This window comes from Alligator sinensis, unplaced genomic scaffold, assembly GCF_000455745.1.
Source record: "Alligator sinensis unplaced genomic scaffold, ASM45574v1 scaffold45_1, whole genome shotgun sequence".
NCBI lineage: Eukaryota > Metazoa > Chordata > Crocodylia > Alligatoridae > Alligator > Alligator sinensis.
The window spans coordinates 1,128,915-1,149,102 of record NW_005842267.1 but is presented as its reverse complement, the minus strand read 5'-3'; the positions used below and the strand labels follow the sequence as shown (position 1 = coordinate 1,149,102).

Sequence of the window (20,188 nt, the reverse complement as noted above, 5' to 3'; positions counted from 1 at the left end):
GAGGTTCCTTCTGTCCATGTTTTCCCATGATCTACAAAAAGCATCCAATCTAAATAGATATGAGAGATTCTAGGTTGTGAAAGGAGGTTTATAATATGTTAGCAGAATGAATGATGCATAGATCATGATAGTTTTTCTACAGTCTTTCTTTTGTTTTCTGTTTTTATTGGGTGATGTTTGCTATTACTTAGAAGGGTATTAGGTAAAGTGAAAGGCCAAGGAAGGGAGAAGGGGACCAAGCAAGTGAGAAGAAAGGTAACAAGGACTGTTGTGCAGTGAGGCTGAGGTGAGGGCTCTGTTTGTTTGGTGCAGCAGGAAGTTGGAGCAAATAGACATCAACCTAGGGCAGCAGAGCAGTCAAACCAAAAAAATATTGGTAACTACCCTGGTTTAAGCTGCTTCTTTAGCTTCTTTGTTGGATTTGTTTTTTCTTGCTTTTTATCTTTTGGTTTCAAAGGCCATAATGCTGTGGAATGAAAAGGCCATTGCAAGGGGTCCTCGTGAACATCCAGAGTGGGCGCTTCCTCATGTACAGCTCTGGGCTGAGAGAGTGTCGCAGTGGGGAAGGCGAAGGATGGTGCTGGCTAGGGCCCTTTAAAATTTTTTTTTTACTCCCTTTCGTGCAGCAGAACCTGCTTAAATGAGTTCTGCAGCTGCTCCTGCCAGCTTCAATCTGGCTGGCTTCTCCTGTAGCCTGTTTGCCAAATACCACTTGCTGGCTGACTTGTTGCCCCATTGAAAATTTAGCTCATAATAAACTATTGCACTGTTTCTGGTGCAACTGAGAACTTATTTTTAATATATTCTCTATGGAGCCACTCAGCCGATTGACCTTTGAGTGATTTTTTTTCATAGCCTGATCATTATAAAGTGCTGGTTTTTAATAGTTCATAGTAGAACAGAAGAATTTAAAATGTAGGGCTGTCTTCTTTTGTGTGTGTGTGTGTCATAGCACAGGATCAAGTGGAAAGAAGGAATATTCCTCTGATCTTTTTTTGGTATTTGTGGGGGCAGGTAAGGAGAGATTTCTCCTGAAGTTGAGAAATTATATGAACTAGAAATGGGCTCAAACTACAAAGATCAACTTCCAGACCTGGACCTTTTCATAGGTGAGGTGTTGATACCCTTGGGTTTGGTGCAGATGTCTCTCAAGTTGTAACATAGCAGTATGAGGGAGATTATCTGCACAGTTAACATGGGCTTGGATAAAAAATAGGGGACTTCAGTTTCAGGCACTGCCAGTCCCTTGCAACCTTTCACAAGCACCATTATTCATCCTACTAAACTGAAGGGTAAAAAAAGGCTCTTTTGTAAGCAAGCTTCATATTTGGCAAGGGAATGGGAATGCCTTATTGCATACTGTTACTTTAAACTCTAGTTTCTGTTAGTTCTCTTTTCTGTTCAGAGTTTTCTTTATAGCTCAAAACAGATTTTATGCTTAAAGGAAAGATGTTCAGACTTTTACTTCTCCATTCTTTTTTCGATGCCAGTGAGAGAAACATTCTCCTTTAGAGTAATGACATTCAAGCAAAGTCATTGTTTCTTTTGTAGGTGAATAATTAGTTTTTAAAAATGTAATAGCTGTGTAACCAGCGGTCATGAAAAATTAATCTGTTGGTATCAGAAAGTATTTTTATTGGCCTCAGACTCCCTGCATTTAAGTTGACACATCTGTACACTCCATAAATTGCAGTCAACAACTGTGGTCTGTTGATATTTTGTCTTGTTGCCATCTGTTCTCCAGAAACCATCATTTTTCCATCCTTGCTAAGAGTACATTAAATAACCCCTTAGGAAACATAATGTATTTGTCACTGAATCATTGATTTCATTTTTTTACCTATGAATGTTGGGGGAAGGGAGAGTGCCATAGTGAAAAGTCTTTTGCATGCTATTTCATTGCAGCTCAAATAAGTACAGAAACATATTTAAAAAGTTCATTGCAATATGCTGAGATGTTCCTTTTGGGATGTTTATAAAAGAGCCTCATAAAAGTTCATTGCTTTTGTGCACTATACTTTTATACTTTGTGGAAATCTGGTGAATGAAGAGCATTATTATGGGATGATTATAACTCTATTAAAACATGACATTAATTATGACATGGGAAATGGCAGATCAATTAGTTGTAATTGTAATTGCAGGTATGCAATTTCTATTGCAGAATGTTTGAGATAATGGAAAAAGAAAAAAAGAAAAATGTCAACAGAACAGAAGCTTTTTCTCCCCCGCCTGCCTAGAAATCACAGTTCATCATGTATGTTGAATTAGACTTAATGTTCTACTGGAAATCTTCTCTTGGTTGTCAGTCACACTGACACTGTTTAGACCCAAAGTAGTATGCCCTTACTGGATGTATATTATTATAACTTCATTGAAGCTGTAATAGTCTACATCAGCTGAGGATCTGTCCCACAGTGTTTTGCAGTGCTGCATGCAAAAAAAAAGAAAAGATGAAGCCATAGGCACTTAAAGATATAGGACTCTTAGTTCAGGTCTAGGTTGTTCTATGTAGGTTCCACCCAGACCTGACCCTGTTTAGTTTGTAAAATCGTATGATAGCATAATCTAAGATAGCATACCTGCAGTATACTAAATATATCTGCAAAGCTAGGTGTGTGCAATTTTGTATGTTTTTTTTCCTTTTCAGAGTTCCAGAATAAGAAGGTTTTCCTTAAATTACCCACACTGTTTTGCCTGTCTTTTAAAATGAAATTCTAGTGACCTTTCATGAAGAAAAAATCTCTAGTGTTCTACCAGTAATTCTTTTGAACAGGAACTTTGACATCCGTTGTGGGGGTAGTGCTTTTTTTGTAAGGGGTATATCTTTTGCCACCTTGGTCAAAAGCCTCCCACACTTGGCCAAGTTATAATCCTTTGGAAGAATCACCATTTGTACATGATCAGTAGAAACTAAAGGAACATTTTCTGCTAAACCTAAGTAGATTCTGCAGCACTATGAGACTATTGCAGCTGAGGCTGGGCAGGGCTTTGCCTGCAATAGCAACTCTGGGTCGTCTGTAGCATCTTTCTAGTTTGGGTTTAGAAACCCGAACTGTGAGCAAGTAGGCTATCCCTATTGGGCTGTTGTATGGCACCTTCTTGGCTCAGTTAGATGGGAGGAAAATCGCCTGATTTTGAAGGGAGTTCTAAGGAGAGTGACCTAGATTGGGACAAGGAGCTTTGATTACAAAGAGGCAGAAAGACTGGAGCTGAAGCCTGGTGAGAGGGGAGAAAAAATGGTACTGGGATTTGGAGAGGGAAAAACTGGATCTGAAGTCATGATAGGAAGGTGGGTCTGGGAATCAGGGTGGAACTGGGACTGAATGGCAGAGGAAAGGGCAGAGAGAGAGAATGCTAGGGGATCTAACAGGAGACTAATATTCTCTGGGCAAAATCCCTGGGACTAAGCTATGAAGACAGTTAATGATTTCCTCATGATCGTTTCTGTGACACTCACAGTAGTACCTTACAGTCATCCTTCACTGCATAGCTTTGCACTGCACCTCCCTGCAATGGGTTCATTCTGTATATAAGATAAAGACTGTTAGAAAAAAAAAATATATATATATATATTTGATCATCTATATAAAGATTGTGTCATAAAACATGTCCTGGGAGCTGAATTAAAGTTGCACAGGGAACCTTCGTTTTGTCATTTCCTAGCTTCTGCATTCTTGATGCTATAACCTTAATTTTTTCTTTTAACATGGTTTTTGTTTGTGATATATGAGTCCTGTGTTGTAGGAGCAGAATAAAACTAAAGTTTCTCTCCAAATACTGAATACATGGGTTGTTTTTTTAATGAAGTCAGTATAAGTTTAACGAAAAGAGATTCTATCTGTTGTTCAGCAATTTTTCCATTAGTGAGCATTTTTTTATATTTCTTTACTCCTGGAAACTGGCTGAGGCACTTTTAGAGATTTACTAAGGTACATTTTCAAAAGACACACATTTTTAAAAGCATCTAGTTTGTTTGTTTGTTTTGCAGTTTTTCAGGGGTAAAAGTAACAATTTTTGTCTATTTCCAGAATGTGGGTTTTTCAGCTGGGTTAGATATTGGTCTGTGAACACTTTGACGTGAACTCCACAAATGGGGAGGTGAAGATGGAGGAGGAAGAGGGAAATCCGAATTGTCAAGCTAAACCAGACCAGTATTGTTCCCCACAGGATATTCTTCAGATAGTCAGTCTAGTCTTTAAGTGTGACACAAGTGATACCATTTTCACTTCTTTCCTTAATTATACTGGCTAATAGTTGTATGGTACTTGGAAAATGTAAAGCACTATAGAAGTGCCAAGTATTATTATTATTACTACTATTATTCTTGCTATTCCCCAGGGGGATTATTTCACAAACTAATAGAGTTCACAGTTAAGAAATAGTTCTTGATATTAAGCCTAAATGTCCTTTGATCGGTTCCATTTCATTGCGCATAGTTATACCTCCTTGGCCCATCCTAAACAATTCCTAAGAATGAGCATACTGTTTCTAAATCTTTGTTGGCAGTGTGCAGGTATATGCTTAGTCTGGTTATGTGTTTTAATGACTAAAATCTTGCCTTCTAAATCCTCTAGCTCCTTAATCTTTCTTTCCTTCAAATTTACTCATTTCTCTTCTTTCAGTATGAGGCTGCCCACAGTATTTATGGTACACTTATATCACTTCTTTATAAAAGTAGAACTAACACTTGCTTTTAATGTGATTTTTCTACATATGCAGCTGAAAATTGCATCACCATATTTTTGGGTAAGAATATACCTAATTGTTGGTTTACCATCACTGCCATAGGCAACACCCCAGCCCCCAGGGAAGTCACTGAGGGTTTTGCTGTTGGCTTCAGTGTGTGCAGTTCACCCAACGTCTTTTGCTGCTTTCCCAGGATGTTCCTAAAATAGATGAACTTGGTTTAAAATACTTCACCCTTTTGCTTCAGAAGCTTGTCTTTGCTGCATTGCTTAGATAAATGAGCATGGATTTTATGATGTTGCTGAACTGCTTGCTCAATATTCTTTCCTAAAGAACAAGAGCATGAATGCTCATTTGGATGTGTGTGATTGTGGAAACATAATGAACTCTGAGAAGGCAAGGTGCAGGGAATTTAAACTTGGACTGATGGAAGATCATTCTTCAAGTTGGCTAGTTAACTTCCTGGGCAGCTGTTTCCCTCTAACTATTAACTGTTGCTGTCACATATACTAATGTGCTGTGCGCGCGCACAGACACACACCCCTCTCCCCATCTTTGTGACATAAGAAAACATTCAGCAACCCACTGCCCTCCTGCATATAACAAAATGTCAAACACCTATTTTAAATGCCAAAGGGACAAAACAATCTAAAAAGTTGCCCTCTGTTTTTCAAAGATATGGAGAAATATCCTCTAAATCTATGGTTACAGTAAGTGGCACTGGCTAATGATTTGATTTGAGAATTGAGAATACAGTCTGGATTTACTCTTTGTGCATTAGCGCAGGTCAAATGGACACAGGCTGCATTTTAAATCAGTAATGGAAGGCTGAAGCCTGCCTTAAACCAATCACATCAGCCTAGCCCAAGACCGATTGATCCCTAGAGACTGAACCCTGTGAGCAAAGCTTTTATATGAATGGATTCTGTACAGCCTGAAGTTTCATTCATAAAATGGATGCTGAAGGGAAAAAAAAACAAACCCTGGAATGTCCATTTATACAGAGCTGAAGGGTGTAGTGTTCCATCAGCTGCTGCTTTGCCAGTTGACTTGAAGTAATGATTAATGTTTATTGGCCCTGCCTGCATGCAACTTGACACCATTTACGGCCCTGGTGTGTTTCTAATGTATAGTGAATGAGAAGGCTACATTCTCAAATCAGAAACATAAACAGGAACTGGTTGGTCTGAATTCCATTCAAATATGTCACTTCAGCCATACAGTGTTTGTCCAACGTAGATTTTAAAGGCAGGGAATGGGGTGGGGGAGCAAAAGCAACACAGACTCTTTTGCAGTCAGATCACCAGGAAAGGGTGCACGAGAGTATTTTGCCTTGCTGAATATAAAGGGGAATTAAACTTGAAACAAATAGTTATTAAAAGTAGTAGAAGTGAACATGAGCCTCTGAATTATCCTCAAAGTATCAGTTCTCTGTGGAATTGCAATTCTGAATTGAATGTGTGAGCTTTTGTTTTCTGTTCTGCTGTATAAAATGCTGCATGTTGCCCAGGCAGGCTGTTGACATCTGGTCTCAGAAAATATATTAGAAGTCATGATATTGTCATAGATGTAAAAGCCAAAGTTGGTTACATTTCAGAAGGGAAAGGAAGTTGTTTGCTTAGAGGGTTTTGTTTTTTTTAGGCTATTAACTGTTAGTCTTGATACAGTTCTAGGGGGGGTGAAAAGATCTGGAAGGGGAACGTTTCTGCAGTACTAAGGAAAATAAGGAATTATTTGAAGTTAGAAGGGATATGTCAAAATCACCCGGGGCTCTGGGCTGAATCCAGACTGGGGATCTCAGCAGGTCACTGTGGCAATGCGTTCCATGGCAACAGCGGTGGCTACTGTGGTGGAAGTGGAAAAAGTGGCTCTAGGCTAGGCAGGCTTTTGCCACGGTAGAGATGCAGAAGCAGCGGCAGGCCAGGCAACCAAGGGCTGTGTTGCACAGGCCACACTCACCCACTTGCTACCAAAGGCCATGTCTACTGCAGCTACAAGGCCCCAGATTCTGCAGCATCTCGTGCCCACTCCTGGCCATGCCCCCAGCTTCTCATAGCCTAGCAGGCCGAATGGAGCAGCTTCCAGGGTTGGATCCAAGCCCATGGGCTGTATGTTTGACACCTCTGAAATAGTGTTAGGAAATGAAAGAGAAAGTCATCCTTTCTTTGTGTGTTTCTGTCCCCAGATACAATTCTTTGAGCTCCGCATGATTATTTTCTCTTGCTATTCCTGCCCCCCCATTCACAGCTCCTTGTCTGTAGTTCTGCAAATACTCTAACTTTCCACGAGAGTATTCCTACAAGTTTAATAAGATTGTGTGTTAGTGAGGACTTAAAGTGGGATCCCTGATAAGGTACATCTGGGGAAAAATCAAATCCAAATTTGCTTATGACTATCAGGTCAGAACGTTATCCCCATGGTCTCTTGTTTCCTTACTTCTGAATTAAAAATAAATAAAACAAAACAAAATAGAAATATGGCAATGGCAAATTGTTATCTTAGAATGAAAGGAAATTTATTCCATGGTTTTCATTTGGTTTGTTGTAATTTTCCAGAGGAATGAAGTACAGCATTATCTTTTAATGATGCATCCCCATATATTATATATATTTGTGGGAGGGAAGGGGAGAACAAAATGAGCTACATAGTTGATATATAATAGTGCTCCGAGAAAAGGATAGTGTCTCATTTAATAAAATTGCATTGTTATCCTGCATTAGAATTGTCATTTTAGAACAATCTGCATAATTTAAATATAAGATTTTAAGATCAATTTCTAGATGGAATACTAAGCATTTGCTTTAATTTATATAATTTAAAGTTGTTTACATCTTGCATAAAACTTAATAGAAAAACTCTCATTGCCTTCAGCAGAGCCAGTATTTTACCCTTTGTGCAGAATTCTGTAATGAGCATACCAGCCTTCATGGGGAAAATGTACATTGAGAATGTAAAGACAATTGAACTAAAGTTTGATCCACCAGGTCATTTTTGAGTTGTAGATTTCCACAGGAAATTTATGTCAAGAGTAGGATTCTAGGATTGTTCTAATATTTTCATCTAAATCTGTCTGACTGTAGTGTCATACCACTTTCAATTAATTTTTTTTCCATAGGATCTTCCGCAAGAGGCTTAGGTTTCATAGGTTTTAAAGATAGAAGGGCATTATGATCTGATAAAAATCCCTGTAAAACATAGGCCACACATTTTACAGAATGATTCATACAACTACAACTAGCCCAGGAATTTGTTTGAAGTGAAAGAAATCTAGATACCTTATGCTGTTATTTTTGCTATCAAAGAAATACATAACAATGAGAAGATCATATTACAGTTTGTTATTGGAGTCTTTTATACTGTAATCCTTTGGTCAACAGACCTGGTCTGGTAGGTACTTGTATATGGGACCCCCAGGGATTATTTTCTGTTGTGCTGATGTTCTTTCCTCCAAGTCAGGGCTGAATAAAACCCCATGATATAGTGCTTGAGCCTGATCTTACAAATAGAGTTAAATATCTGTATCTTTACTGTTGGGTGGGAAGCGGAAGCGCTCAGCAAGTGTATTGCTTTGTAAAATCTAGCTCTTAATTAATGCTGTGGAAGATGCTGCCCGTTAGATGAGAGGTAATGTCAAGATCCTCATGGTGTGTAAGGTCCCAAAGAGCAGGAGTTGTAGCAGTATTAATGTTTCAGCATAGTTTTGACTTGTTGCTGTACTCTGTTTCATGCTGTACATTGTTGGGCTGAGCTGCTATATACTGTTACACAACTGCTTTCTTAGACTGGAGCCACCTGAATTTCATTGGTGGGTGAGGTGACCATATAGTAGATCCTTTTCAATTTTAAGAGCTCCTGCATCTTCGTGTAATGAGAGGTACAATAAATTATTATTTTATTAAAAGATTTTATTAAGTTCGGGAAGCCTAAAAGGCAACGTGTCCTTACTATAACATTTAAATTTAAAATAAACTTAAGTATTTCTCCTGTCTGGAAAAGAAAATCTAATAATCCTTTCATAAATCAGGCCTTGGATGAACAGGAGTCTTGTGAATTTCTGAATTCTGCCCACTTATAAGAACATGGCAGTCGGAGCAGAGGGACAGCATGGGGGCAAGAGGGGTTGGCTACTTGTGTAAACAAACACAGCTACAGCTTTGGTGTTCTGAGTCACTGTAATAGAAGCCTAAGACTTTAACCACATCGTATCCCTTGTTTTAAGGGGTTGATGGATTTTTTTTATTTATTTTGAAGACCAAAAGAACATTTGAGGCCATGTTGTCAGGCTGGGTTAATAAGTGCTCCCTGGTTTGTACAACTCCTTGAAGTTCTAAAGCATTTTTACAAATGCTGTGAGATGCAGTGCCGGGCCGTATCCCACAGAAGTTAATCACTAGGGGCTCCTATACACATGCTTGACTTGATTAATTGAATCTGCTGGTTGACGTATTCTGGCAGCCTTCTACATCACATACATCAGCGTCGCCGCGTGTTCTCGCACTGAAAAAATGGCAGCGGGGCGCTTTGACCTGAAGCTCATCAAATATGTTTTATTTCCAAGCACGCTGCCACCATTTTTTCAGTGCAGAGATGTGTGGCAACGCTGATACATGTAACACGGAAGGCTGCTAGAGCTTGTCAATTTCCATGCTTCGAGCATGTGTGTAGGAGCCGTAGTGATTAACTTCTCTTGTTACAGTAGTGTTCTAACCAGCCATGTACATAGGCCAGAGAAGGACTAGGAAGAGAACTAAAACAAGAGCTATTGTTTTCTGATTTTCTGAAACCCCCCCCCACCAGTTTTCATTATGGATAGGGTATACTGATTGAGATGGATACGTTGTTCACAGACTCAGTAGAAGTGATTGCTTTTGTCCACTGGGAACAGATTACATGGTATATTTTTGCAGTTTACTGTCTCCTGTTGTCATCACCGTGACATCATTTGCGAAGAGGTGTAGGTTATAAGCCGCTATGAGCTAGCCAAACAGCTCTTTTTGGTTCATTGGAGCTTGTTGTCTGAGAGTTTCTTCTAGACAAGCTTGAACTTCAGGTTTCCAGGCAAATTTTCACTCGGCCCAATGTAAGGAAAGCTATGGAGCACTGAACATGAAAGTGAATTGTGATTCAGACCACCCAGTTCTTTCTGTTCTTCATTGTGTTGGAGAGGAGTTTACTTCATCCCTGCTCATGAAGTACCTTATTCTTCCCTGCTGTGGAGCAGAGGGTGAAATTCTTCCCATTTTCTTACAGCAGAGAGTACTTGGTAAGTAGTCCCTTCGTTCCTCAGAATCTCAATTTGGCCAAGAGAGTTAGGTACGCCAGAGCCCTTGGCCAGTTTACTACCGTGCACATCTGAAACAGCTTAGGACATTTAATATGAGAGAACCCAATCGGAGGCACATGATTTTAGGCTGTATTTGAGGGTCAAATCCAGAACCTCCTCATTTAGGTCCTTACCCTTGTGTCACTAAAAACAGTTTTCTCTAACTGCAGTGGGAGGAAGGTTGGGCTCTTCCTTTTGTACTTTGTGACATCTTGATGATTAAGACATAGCATTTCTCTACTACTTTCTCCTTGGCATTCCCACATGAGCAGGCATTGCTGCAGTCTCAGAATTGTATATTATTTTCAAATAACATTTACTGGAATAACGGGTGTCAGAACAATACGAAGTAAGGCAATTTTCACAGTTTTAAGTAGAGTTCTGTAGTGTTCTTAGGATAAGGAAGGATGAGAATGACCTCAGAGTATTTTAGATTAATAGCATTATTTATGCTGCCTTTACCTTTTTGCTGGACTTTGCCCTTCCTGAGCTGATTTAACCTTTACAGTATGAAATAATTCAGTAAGAACGTGAAGTAAGGGTGCTGCATATCTTAGTCAAGCCTATTTATTTAGACACTGGATGCTGCTGAAAAGTCTGAAGGTGATACCATCAGTCACCTCAACCACTTGGATTTTGCTCTGAAAGTAACTCTGTTACTTAGCTCTCTTTTATCTATCTTCTTGCAACAATATTGTAATGAGAAGAAAACATGTAATTGCTCTGCAATTTCTATACTAAAATGTTTGCTTTTGAAGTAACTCCTCTTAGCTAGTTAAAATACTTCTGGGTCTTAGTCAAGCATTTAGTGCAATTTGAAACTGCACTGTTAAATTTCATTGGTTGGACTTTTTATTAGATAAGGTAGAAATGAAAGCAGCAGGCAATTTAATTAGCAGTAATTTTTCTGGGCAAGTCATTACTTTGATGAACTTCAGAGCAATGTTTATGGCTCCTAATTAACCATGTTAGTCATTTGATTGAATAATCACTTTGGAAATGTTTCTACAATTTGATTAGAGTCTGACCCACTCTGATAGTCATAAATTAACTGATAGCACTTTAGAATAACAAGACTCTAGTTACTTTATGAGGAATAAACTTTCCTCTACTATATTTTTCAGTCCTTTGTGGCCTGTTTAATCTTACGGTAAGGTTGTATTTGAACAAGATTGGTACAAATAGGGCTTGTCTTGAAACACTGCAGATGTTATTTAAAATTGACTTTGGAATACAAAGAAATATAGCCAGAGTTGTTTAAACGCACAGCTGTATCGACAGAGACATAGCTCCCTTAGACTGTCAGTTATATCATTTTGTAAGAGATGGGTTCATGAGCTGCAAATAAGCTTGATTGCCAGTACTCTCAGATTTTTACCTAAACTAGAAAATAGCATCTGTTTCAGTTCTCAAGCTGTATCTTTTATGTATATTTTTCCCTTCTTACAATCCAGTTTATTTGATAACCTAAATGTTTCTTTGCAAGGAGACCAATACTTGTAGTTTTGACTTCCCGCTTGCAAAACTACACTTGAACCGTATGATCATTGAATCACTGATTTCTGCAGTTGCTCAGAATAGTTTTAAAAGATGTCTGAAATACTAGAGCTCCAAAGAGGCAGGTACTGAACATTTCATAAGGAAAAGAAGTAGTAAAAAGTTTAGAAGGAATGTGCAAATGAGACTTCAGACAGTTAAAGGAAAGTCTTATTACTATCCTGTGTTGTACTTGCTTTGTGAAGTCAGTGTAAAACCTCATTTTCTTATCCTGCCAAGCCCTTGATATTTATCACTAGTCAGTGAACAGTGAAATTTAGAATTGCATTCTGAAAGGATTTTGTAGAGTGTATTGGGAAAATAATGTCTGGCTGTTCTGACCTCCCATTGCATCTTTTCCTGAGTCATGTGTTACTGATAGCAGATTTCATGGCTTAGTATAGGAGTTTATCACAAGATCAAATAGACTTTCTTTTGATAACTAGTAGGCAGGTTAAAATGATCTAGAAGAGCAAACATTTGTGGTGTGTGTTTGTTTGCAAGGTCTCATGCACAGATGGGACTACTTGCAGATAGAGAAAGGTGTGGACAACGGAAACATGTCTGCTCAGAGCATGTCATTTTCATTAACCTTGTTTAGCTTTTCTCAATTTTTTTTGAGTGCTTAAAGAAGCCTTGGCAGCATAGACAGGAAATCATAATCTGTATATGCATTTGCAGTGGCTTGAATGTGCACAATGCTATTGAAAAGTGGAGGGAGGAGTGAGGGGAGGATCGATTTATAGCTGAATTGCTTAACTGGCTTTTAAAGTGTCTTAACAATTAGAGAAAATGCCTTGAGCCTTTCAGATCCCTGAACGCAAGCTCAAAAACAGTACCCTACTCAAGACTCAGCCTGGTGTTCCTTGTGATAATGATACCACATTTTGTGGTTTATAGACTCCGCTATGACTGGCAGGCTATTCCATGTAATTGATTTTAAAATTATTGTTATGTCAGATTAGTTACCAGAAGACTTTGGATGTAAGAGTGTGGGTTTAAAAAATTAATTCCGACTTGTGTATTTTTGTTTGTAATCAGACTAAAGTGTGATTGTCATGGGAGCTGACCTTTAGCAAGGTTGATTACGATAAAAGTTTGAGTTCAAGTGCCTGTGTTAGACAAGATCAATGTTCCTTGCATTATAGGTTTTTCTTCCCATGCCTTGTGCATGCTGCTCTGAAATGCTAACTATGTGCTGACAGGTTCCCCTTGCTGTGACTTATGTCCATTTCTGTTACTCTTCTGTCTGCAGCCTGTCTCATTGATAAGCTGCACACTTTCAATTCTAGACAGTCTTTTGACTCCCGTTGTCTTCTCCTTTCAGAAGTGCCTAGCTGCCACTCCATTTACATGAGGCAAGAAGGCTTCCTGGCTCACCCAAACAGAACAGAAGTTAAGTTTTCACTTATGCATTCCTTTTGTACAAGAGAAAATTATTTTTATTTAAAACCAGTGAAGGAATTTGGGCATCCCAGAATTGTCATTCTTCTCTGTTTCCGACTGATAAAACCATTGCAATACTTAGAAGTGCAGGTTAGGTATGTGATAGCTAGCTACAGGTTGGCTACGTTAAAAAGCAATTTTAATGGAGATTTGCTCATTCTGCATTCTTAAGTCCCTATCTATCAAAGAAAGGAGCACTTCTGAATTTGTTCATCTCTGATAAAATGATGACTTTTCCACCAGGATATTTAATGACAGGATAAGATAAGGAATCACGTTGATAAGCATTGTTTATTTGTTTGTCCTCTTTGAGCCTAATCCTAAACCCACTTAGTAATGACAGAAATCTTGCTCGCTTCATTGAATGCAGAATTTGCACTTTGTCACAATCAATTTTAGTAAAATGTAGTAATGACATATTATATTTAAATAGTAAAGATACTCTAGACTAGAAGAAAATTACTGCTAAAAGGCATTTTGTCTTGGTTCCCAGTCTCCTGCTTTAATGTATACTTTTCCATGGTAGACAAAGGGTTTTCTCTCAGAAATGCTAATTTTGCCTGGCTCAGGAAAATTATGAGTGGAAATGACCAATTTAAAGGAAAAGTTAGACAGAAAATTGAATGCAAAGGCAGTGTTCTCTAAGGGGAATTTAATACAGGGTCAAAGAAGGCCCAGTTCCATCATCAAGAAAGAACAAATTTGGCTACAAATTGTATCTAGTTCGGAAAACCAATAAGGGGATTCTAAAGACATCAAGGAAAAATCTATAGATGGTATTAAGGGACACTAAGGAAAGTTTTCATTAATACCTAGGAACCAAAAATCGTAGCACTGGTATAGACCCCATACCAGATGAAGATGGTAAAACTGATGATGACGTAAAAGGAGCAGAGATGCTCAATAAATATTTATATTCTGCATTTGGAAACCAGTCAGTGCAGTTTTATGGAAAACAGGTCTTGTCAGACAAACCAGATTTTATTCATTGATGAGATTACAAATTTGATTGATAAAGGTAATTGTGTAGAGGTAATATGCTTAGACTTTCATAAAGCTCTTGATTTACTGCTGCATGATATTCTGAGTAAGAAATTAGCACTATGTAATAATAAGGCACATATTGAAAAATAATTAAAGGATGAAGAATTGTCTGATAGATTTCAGAAAGTAGCTATCACTAGGGTATTGTTGAATTAGGGCATGTCTAGTGGGTACTGTAGGAGTTAATATTGCTCAATATTTTTATTGCTGATTTAGATGTAAATATGAAATCAGCTACTGATTTTTAAAACAAACGTTTTTGGATGGTGCTAAGGTTGGTGGAATGGTAAACAGTGAATATGGGAGTGTCATAAAGAGTGATTTGGATTACTATGCTAACTGGACCCATTAAAACAAAACAATGCATTTTAATACAGACACTGCAGAGTTTCATATTTAGGAACAAGGAATGCAAACCAACCCCACAGGATGGGGAACTATATATTTGGGAAAGAAGTAGCTCTGGAAAGGAGCTAAGCTTCTTAGTGGATAAGCAGCTTGGCATCAACAGTATGATGCTGTGGCAAAGAACTTTTGAAATTTTTGTATGTTTAATTAGAGGAATAGGAACAGTTATAGTGTTTTTACTTCTGGAGATGGCAGTGATGAGATTTGAACCTGGAATATACTGTGCATAGTTGTGTTATGCACAACTTAGACTGAAAAATCAGTGTGTGCGCAGAAAAGGATTGCAAAAATTATTTAGTTTGGAGAATGCTTTTACAGCCAGAGAGAAATTTTTAAAAGGGCTCATTCGGTTCAGTTTATCTAAAAAGATTGACAGGTGGTTTGATTAGTGTATAAATACTGCATTGCAAGAAAATACTGGGTACTAACAGGCCATCTAGCACAGAAAAGGATCAAAAGCCTCAATTTGTCAGAAGCCAGGGTAGTGTAAGAGTGATGTTGTAGCTGTAATAATCCAGAAATTATGCGAGAGGCAACGATTTCTTAGAGTAGTATCTTTTATTGGACCAACTGTATAGTTAGGAGAAAGTTAGACAAGTTTCTGAATTCTTCGTCAGGTCCCCTTTCACTTTCCAACTGGGAGACCTGAAAAAGAACATCTTGCATTCGAAAAGGTTGTCTTACTTTATCCTAACTAGATAGTTGGTCCAATAAAACATATATCACCCTAAGAAATCCTTGCCTCTCAGAAGCCAGGCACATTTTTGGAGCAAACAGCTAAGGGAAGCTATGCTTTAGCCAAACTCAAGTTATTAAGCACAGTATAGGTGTAATTGGGTGAAACATTGAAGGCCTGTGATATACCAGAGGTCATGACTTACTGGCCCCTTACTGCTATAAACTCGATGAAACTTTATTTCTCATGTATCTGGTAAATAAATGCTTTTTTTTAAATTTTTTTGTAATTTACAGGTTGTATGTATGAAAAGGCACCTAGACAGTTTTATGATGATACCTGTGTTGTTCCAGAGAAATTTGACAGTATGTATCCCACATTTTCTCTTCTCTTGTGAAGGGGGTTGAAAAGGGAAAGGCAGAATGTCTCTTTTCTGTTGTTGATTTAAAAAGGTCAGTAACATTCCAGTGTTAAGATTCCTTAACACACCATTTGCAGTGTGCCCAACCAAAGCTGACCTTTGTCTTTTGAAACCAGTCTTTCTTCTTCTTTTTTATTTTATCAGATGTGATTGAGATTGTGTCCAGAATTATGATAGAGGAGCATGCTTCTTGCTATCCTGAGAGGCAATAGGAGGTTTTCCATGGCACTGATGATCATATACAGCTTGTTATTAGGGAGTTAATGAAAGCTGATCTTGTAATTAAGAAAGCAGAACAGAAAGCAGCAGCTCTGGATTTACTGATGATCAATTCAGCCTTTGTCTCATTGTTCAGGAAGAGGTCCATCACTGAAAGCAAGTGCAACTGCTCAATTTGGAGTTTGAAATATATTTCCTTTCTTAAGGTCTTTGTATATCGTGAGATGAGCTATATTTAAACATTGTGCTATTTAGTAATTTTTAAAGGTGTTAGTGCCAAAAGAATATTTTTTTCATAGCACTGACTATTATAACTCAGATTTTTCCAAGAGGAGTAAAGGGGACAAACTAGATATATATCCCATTTTTTTCTTAGTGACAAAAACGTAAAACCGTGTGTGTGTGTGTGTTTTAAAACTCCTGCATGTTTCAAACTTCAGTGCATTTCCCTATGGCGGGGTGAGTTAAAAAATGAGAACTGCACACTTTTCAAATTGGGGTGGCTCTTGCATATCCATGTTGGTTTGGGATAGCAAGAAATATATGCCATAGTCTGAATCATACTTTTTTTAAAACCTAGGTCTCAGTATTGCTAAATTTCACCATTCCATTGTCACAAGATTGACATGGTCCAAGGTGTGATATTTTTTACTGAAAATTGCCCATATACTCTGGGAATGTGATGAATGTTGATTGTGTCTTTTATTTAGCACATCATTTTATTTTTTATTTCTGAGAGAAACATATTATGTGCCCTATCCTCCTTTCAGAGATATTCATGACAAATTCCTGTTTACATCAATGGGAGCAGGATTGGCCTTAAATGGCATTACTTCACATAGTAAAAATTCTTCGAAGAAGCAATATCTATCCATTTCCTCCTTGAAAAACTTAGATTTTCTTTTGGGAAAGGAGGGAGAAGGCAAAATAAAACAAATGATTTAACAAACTAAATCTTTGGAAATATTTATGCATTTGCATTGGAAGCAGTCAACCTAACCTTTCTGGAAGCACTCAGTAACAGAGCTCCATTCATTTGACAAGATCAGTCTGACATGTAATCAAAATCTGTGTGTGCTTATACTGGTGTGTGTGTGTGTGTGTGTGTGTGTGTGTGTGTGTGTGTGTGTGTGTGTGTGTGTGTGTGTGTGTGTGTGGAAGTGAACACACTTTTTCTAGAAAAGTTATAGACTCCTTGCTGTTCTTGTCCAGCAGAGCCAAAGTGAGAAACATCCAAATATAGCTCAAACATTTTGATATTAGCTCCTCGGATTTTTCTCTCGAAATTAGAGATTTAGGTTATCTTGTATTGGTTAAGAATCTGATTCTCATAGCACTGCACTTGCTATTTACACATTACTCAACTCCCTTTAGAAGAAAAGTCTTGTCCTTGAAAGAGAACAGTGTCCAGAATTGGAACTTAAACCTCACATAAATCTACACAAGGTTCTTTGATTTATTTGTTTTCCACTGCTCTTGACTCAGATCCCCCATGATTATAAAAGAGTGTTGCTATTTTATTTTTATTATTATTATGATTATTATTATTTTGACTACACTGAGCCTTTGTGCAATGGCAGTAAGGTTGTCCTGTGTTCTGATTAATGTAGAAATCCTGCCTTGTACCACTAAAAAGGACAGACTACTTATTGGTGAGAACTGCAGCTTTTGTAGTGAGGAGGAGAATAGTTTAACCAATTGATGGAGGATCGCTGTCATTATTTGCAGAAAAAAAGTCTCTGCTTTTACCTCAAACCTTTTAGCTGTTGTTGTTTCCATGAGCTGTTCAGTAGCAATATGATTTTAAAACAGGCTAAAAATGCAGGGTTTTTTTTTTTTTCATTGGCAATTTGTGGAGCAGTTAGCAGAATGTTGTTGTGCATTTGATAGCTTCCCCTGGATTTGGAATTTAAGAAAAATTAACTTACTGATCTTCAGGGGAAATACTAATCTAATATGTAGGTATGCGTAAAAAATAATGTGTGCTAAAATGTGTTTATATGCAAGTCCCATATGCCACAAAGGAACTCGCATATCTACAGGATTTGCATACCTATACATAAAGCACATGCTGTTTAACTCCAAGTCAAATATTCTGTCAGATTTTCCTTAGAAGAATTTGCATGCAAAAGAAGTTTCAGTCAGTAGGGTTTTACAGCTTTATGAAGCACACATTACATTTTCAAACCGGGGATTGTGCAAAGTATTGTAAACAAATAGTTCTTTAGACCTTAGAATTGCTTACAAAAACAGCTTGTGTTCTTTCAGATACAGGGTGTTGCAAAATGTTGTTTGCAGCTGAGATTTGCATGCATCAGAACTGGGGTGGTAGGTGGTAGCAGGGTGGGAATAACAGAGACTGACATGAAACGTGACTCAATTTAGGTAATCCACATCTTCATCTTAATTTACAATAAATTACCTGTAAACGTATATTGTATATAATTGACAATAGGAGAAGGAGGCGGTCTGGTAGGATTTTTAAGATTTTTTTTTTTTTCACACAGCTTTAGGAACAGTAGCAATTAGTTTTGCATTGCATCTAGTAAGCAGGTAATTGATAAATTTTAATAATATTTTGTATATGTAGGTGACATCAAACAAGAACCAGGGATGTACCGTGAAGGACCCACATACCAGCGACGAGGCTCACTTCAGCTGTGGCAGTTTTTGGTAGCCCTTCTCGATGACCCATCAAATTCTCACTTTATTGCTTGGACTGGCCGGGGCATGGAGTTCAAACTGATAGAGCCAGAAGAGGTTGGTGTAGAAGATCACAATCATAAGGCCAACATTTCCCTAATTAGATTTATGCATTTTGAAAATCACTAGTGCTTCTTTTTTGGATGCGGCCTTTCTTATCCTACTTGAAATGTTATTTGCATAGGAAGAGAGAGAGGAGAGGTACTGTACATGCCAGTACATCTGGAATAGACAGACATTGTTGTAAGTCACTGTCAAGTTACTTCTGGACTTGCCTAATCATACACAGACAATGACAGAAGCAAAATGGGAGCTTGAAAGAATGAACGTCAAAATGCTTGACAGTCAAAATTAGGGACCAGAATCTTAAAAGAGCTGTTTCTGAGCTCCTTCGATTAAATTGGGACCTGTGTACCTAATAAGGCAACCCAGTTGTAGCTGTATTAGTCTAGAGGAAAAGGCATCCAGGACTCATAGTAGAGCTGATATCTTTTATTAGACCAACAAGATTTTTGTAAAAGATTTTTGCAAAATCTTGTTGGTCTAATAAAAGATATCAGCTCTACTACAAGTCCTGATTGCCTAATAAGACAAGGAGTTTTAGCAATACAGTTTCAAAATGTAGAATTCTAAAATAACCTTTTAAAAGAGTTTTGGCTGTTGAATAGGGCATCTAAAGTCTACAGCTGAAAATTTCAAATTTTTCAAACAATTTTAAAATCCAGTAGAAGTTAAGTGTATACTCCCTTTAGATTCCTTTGAACCCCACCTTTGTGCAACATGGAATTGTTAATATACACTCAGACCTTGAACTTGGAAGGATTCATTGTTATATGTGGTATATAATGTTACTAATATGCATAAATATTTGTTGAAGAGGGGCTTAAAAAATCACTTGTAGAACTAACGGAAAACAAAATAAGAAATATGAATATAATAGCTGTTTAAAAAAACAAGACAAAACACTAGATAGAGCATGAACCATCCAGAATCTCCCCACACTCCTAAACAAAAATAGAAATTGTTGGACAGTCTTCCTATACGCATTTAACAGAAGTTTGCCTATATGTGTTTGTTTTGGTCAGTACACTCAAAGTGAGGAAACTGGTTTAATTTGAGCATGGGGAAGAATTATGTATGTTGAAGAGGGGATTAGAATTAACGTTCTCCCTTAGGATCTGCTGCTAGCTACAGCAAAGGAGATTGCAGGTTGGGATGGGGTGTAAGATGTCTGTACACACCCTCAAGTGGGTGTGCTCTGTTAGAGGGCTTTCTCGCATCATTTAAGGAAGTTTTCAGCTTGCTTTATTACAGCAAAGCAAGCAGCTAGTAGCCACAAAGGACTCTTAAAGCAGTCAGGGGCTGGCAGACTGGCTGTGTCTCCCTTCCTCTAGATGTGGCACCTGTAGTATCAGACGAGGATGGAGATGCTGGCTTTGCTGCATCAGCGAAGTTATGCTGGGCAGGTCCTTGCTTCAGTAGCTGATCATGTAAAGCATTACAGTGCAACAGGATTTTAATTGTTTTAGTTGACTTATGGTAAACTGTATTAGGTTCACCATACTCTGTTCATGTGCTGGTTGATCAGTGAGGTTAGGTGAATATTGCATTCATACTTCTGAATTCTGATGTAATGATAGAAGTCTGATGTGTAATACCTTCTGAAGTCAGTGAACAGACTCTTGTTGATCTCAGTAGATGTTGCAACTGGCCTCTGCAAATA

The 20,188-nt window shown here is 38.0% G+C and overlaps 1 protein-coding gene across 9 annotated transcripts in view; it reads left to right on the top strand.

Moving 5' to 3' along the window:
- ETV1 (ETS variant 1) overlaps window positions 1–20,188 on the top strand; it is a 75,965-nt gene that overhangs the window by 47,828 nt on the left and 7,949 nt on the right. For 8 of the 9 annotated variants that reach the window (XM_006027784.3, XM_006027779.3, XM_025209083.1 and 5 more), the window contains 3 exons: window positions 12,876–12,944; window positions 15,419–15,487; window positions 18,353–18,522. In XM_006027784.3, the coding sequence (XP_006027846.1) occupies window positions 12,876–12,944; window positions 15,419–15,487; window positions 18,353–18,522 (308 nt within the window). The remainder of the gene's footprint in view (window positions 1–12,875; window positions 12,945–15,418; window positions 15,488–18,352; window positions 18,523–20,188) is intronic. The other variant, XM_006027786.3, reaches the window with a different exon arrangement.